Here is a 2,500-nt window from a genome sequence, read left to right as displayed (position 1 = left end):
ATCATCATCGTCACCTTCGTATTCCTCGTCGTCCCGAAGTTCGTCGACGGTGACCATGTTCATGAGGATGAGGATGCGCGTGGCCACCAGCTGCTGCGTCGGCATCGTTGGAGCCGGCAGCGGCAGGCCAGCGCCCGACGGCGGCGGCAGTGGCAGCGACATGGGCGGCGGTTGCGAGATGGGGCCGGGCGTGATGGGTGCACCAGGCGCAGCAGGCTTCAACGGCGCAGACATGGGCGGGAGTGGCATCATGGGGCCGCCAGGGCCCTGCATGCCCGCAGACTTGAACGCAGGAATCGAGTGCATCGGGTTGTTCTGCTGTGCCTGTCAGGCGCACGGTGCAAAAGAACATCAAGTGGACGTGTGAATGGAGATGTAATAGAAGCGTGCTGGTTGCAAAAACGAAAGAGGCAGTGTACCGTGTAACACAACCTATATTGGTACACTGCTTGAGTGGGTTGAAAAAAAAAGAAAAAAAAAGGGAAGGACGTACGCCGCCACGTGCACCGATGGAGGCGCGCTGGACAAGAAGGCGCTTCTCGCCAATACGGAGGTCATTCAACGCCCCAATCATCTGCAGCAGCAGCAGCAACAACAACAGTAACAATTATGAGCACAAGAAGAGGAAACAGGCAGATGGGTCCGTGAGAAGCAAGCGTGGTCAGAAGCAACACCACGACAAGTCACACACACACATGTAAGCACGCACACACGTACGCACATGCGCGCACATATACATTCGTGCATGCGCACAAACACACACACACCGTGTCTGTGATTGCTGGGTCCATGTACTCGCAAAAGGCGAATCCCTTTGACTGCCCCGTGGATGTGTCCATGACGAGGTGGAACGACTTGAGCTGGCCAAAGGGCTCAAGCAGCTCCTTCACTTGCTCCTCGCTCAGATACGGCGGGATGCCGCCAATGTAAATCTTGTAAGGCGAGTCCTGCACCACCGCAGACACATTCGCCCCGCTCTGCATCGGAATCTGAACAAGCGACGTTGTGGCACACCATGGGCGGGGCAAGAAGGGATGAGTGTGGCCAATGGCTGAACAAGCGCACATGTGCAGGCATGAACGCATACACGTACACACACACGCATATCATATGAACATAGACACATGTGAACACACATACACACGGCACAAAACTAAAGAGGCCAGTTCAAAACAACGTCATTTCACCACACACGATACAAGCGCACAAAGCCAAGACAGAACACGACATGATAGGCCTCGATTGCGTACCCGTGTGATGTGGCCCTTTGGAGCCTCGTAGTTGTCTGGGCGGCGGACCCGCAGCTGCGCGCCCTTGAAGCGCTCGCGATCAAAGACAAGCCCGTTGGTCGCCTCGTCGACAGACCGAAACTCAAGCACCGCAGACTTGCCGTCCTCGCTCAGCGTGCACTTGATGACGGGCTGGCCAGGCTGTGTGATGAGCTTGTTGGACGCGATGCAGTCGTTCATAAACGACATGAGGTCGTGGTCGCGCGTGCCCTCCGGCAGGTTCTCCACCACCAGTTGACGCGTAGGCAGCGGCACATTCAGCAGCGCCTCCTGTGCAGCGGGGAAAGCAAACAAACAAACAAACACACGGCATATGAGACGATAAGTGGGGTCAAGATAAGTGTATCGAAGGAAAAGGGAGGAGGGGAGGAGGGGAGGAGGGGAGGAGGGTCAATACACAATCGAGCGCACCTTTCCAAACGTCTTCCACATGCACAAAAGAGACAAGACCACGGAGCACGCACGCAACATCTATGCACATACGCACACACGCACGCATACACATGTGCAACTCACGTCAGAATCGCCGGTGTACAAGGGCGGCGGGAGGGTGTTGGAGGCTGAAGCAAACGGAATGAAACGGGGAAGAGACGCGGGAAATAGAGCAAGGCCAACAAGGGAGTGCAGAGTTGTGAGTCACCAAACAGCACACTTGTCCACCCGTCTTAATGGCAGAAGCAATGAGGTTCACACACACAAACAGCACAACACACACACACACACACACTGAGGGAGCATCAGGAAGTTGGTTGTCATCAAACAAGACGCCACGGCCATAATGCGGCAGGCAACCGCGGTCGCGTGGAGCGTCAGGCGCAAATTACACTTAATGCATCACGTGCTCGCATCAAAACTTTACATGGATAGCATTGGGGGCACACGGAGACGTGGGGCAAGGCACCGTTCAAGGGGAACAGCACATGCGAAAGACAGTCGGCATCACTCACCAAGGGCCTCCTTGTACTGCTGAGGGGTCATGTGCTCATATCCAAACGGCGCCTCGTCCCACGCCGTGGACGGCCTGCTCACACGCGTTTGCAGACGGGGAAGGCGGGCAGCGTCAAGGCAATGTTGGCAAGGTCATGCGAGAGTGTGTTTGTGTGTGTTTTGTTATGCTGTTTTCGTGTGTGTGTGTGTGTGTGTGTGTGTGTGTGTGTGTGTGTGTGTGTGTGTGTGTGTGTGTGTGTGTGTGTGCGCGCGCGCGCGACGAC

General features: G+C 55.9%; 1 protein-coding gene across 1 annotated transcript in view; it reads right to left on the bottom strand.

Annotated features, from left to right (window-relative positions):
• The window catches only part of PTSG_05378 (U2 small nuclear ribonucleoprotein auxiliary factor 2), a 3,273-nt gene extending 960 nt beyond the window's left edge, over positions 1-2,313 (bottom strand). Inside the window, exons 1-6 of the mRNA XM_004993889.1 lie at positions 2,237-2,313; positions 1,806-1,849; positions 1,251-1,559; positions 768-989; positions 494-574; positions 15-324 (exon numbers count right to left, since the gene is read on the bottom strand). Coding sequence (XP_004993946.1) covers positions 15-324; positions 494-574; positions 768-989; positions 1,251-1,559; positions 1,806-1,849; positions 2,237-2,267 — 997 coding nt within the window. The 5' untranslated portion in view covers positions 2,268-2,313. The remainder of the gene's footprint in view (positions 1-14; positions 325-493; positions 575-767; positions 990-1,250; positions 1,560-1,805; positions 1,850-2,236) is intronic.
• Positions 2,314-2,500: the final 187 nt, after the last annotated feature.

Source organism: Salpingoeca rosetta, assembly GCF_000188695.1.
Source record: "Salpingoeca rosetta unplaced genomic scaffold supercont1.12, whole genome shotgun sequence".
NCBI lineage: Eukaryota > Choanoflagellata > Craspedida > Salpingoecidae > Salpingoeca > Salpingoeca rosetta.
The sequence above is the reverse complement of the archived record's forward strand: the minus strand, read 5'-3'. Positions and strand labels throughout refer to the sequence as shown.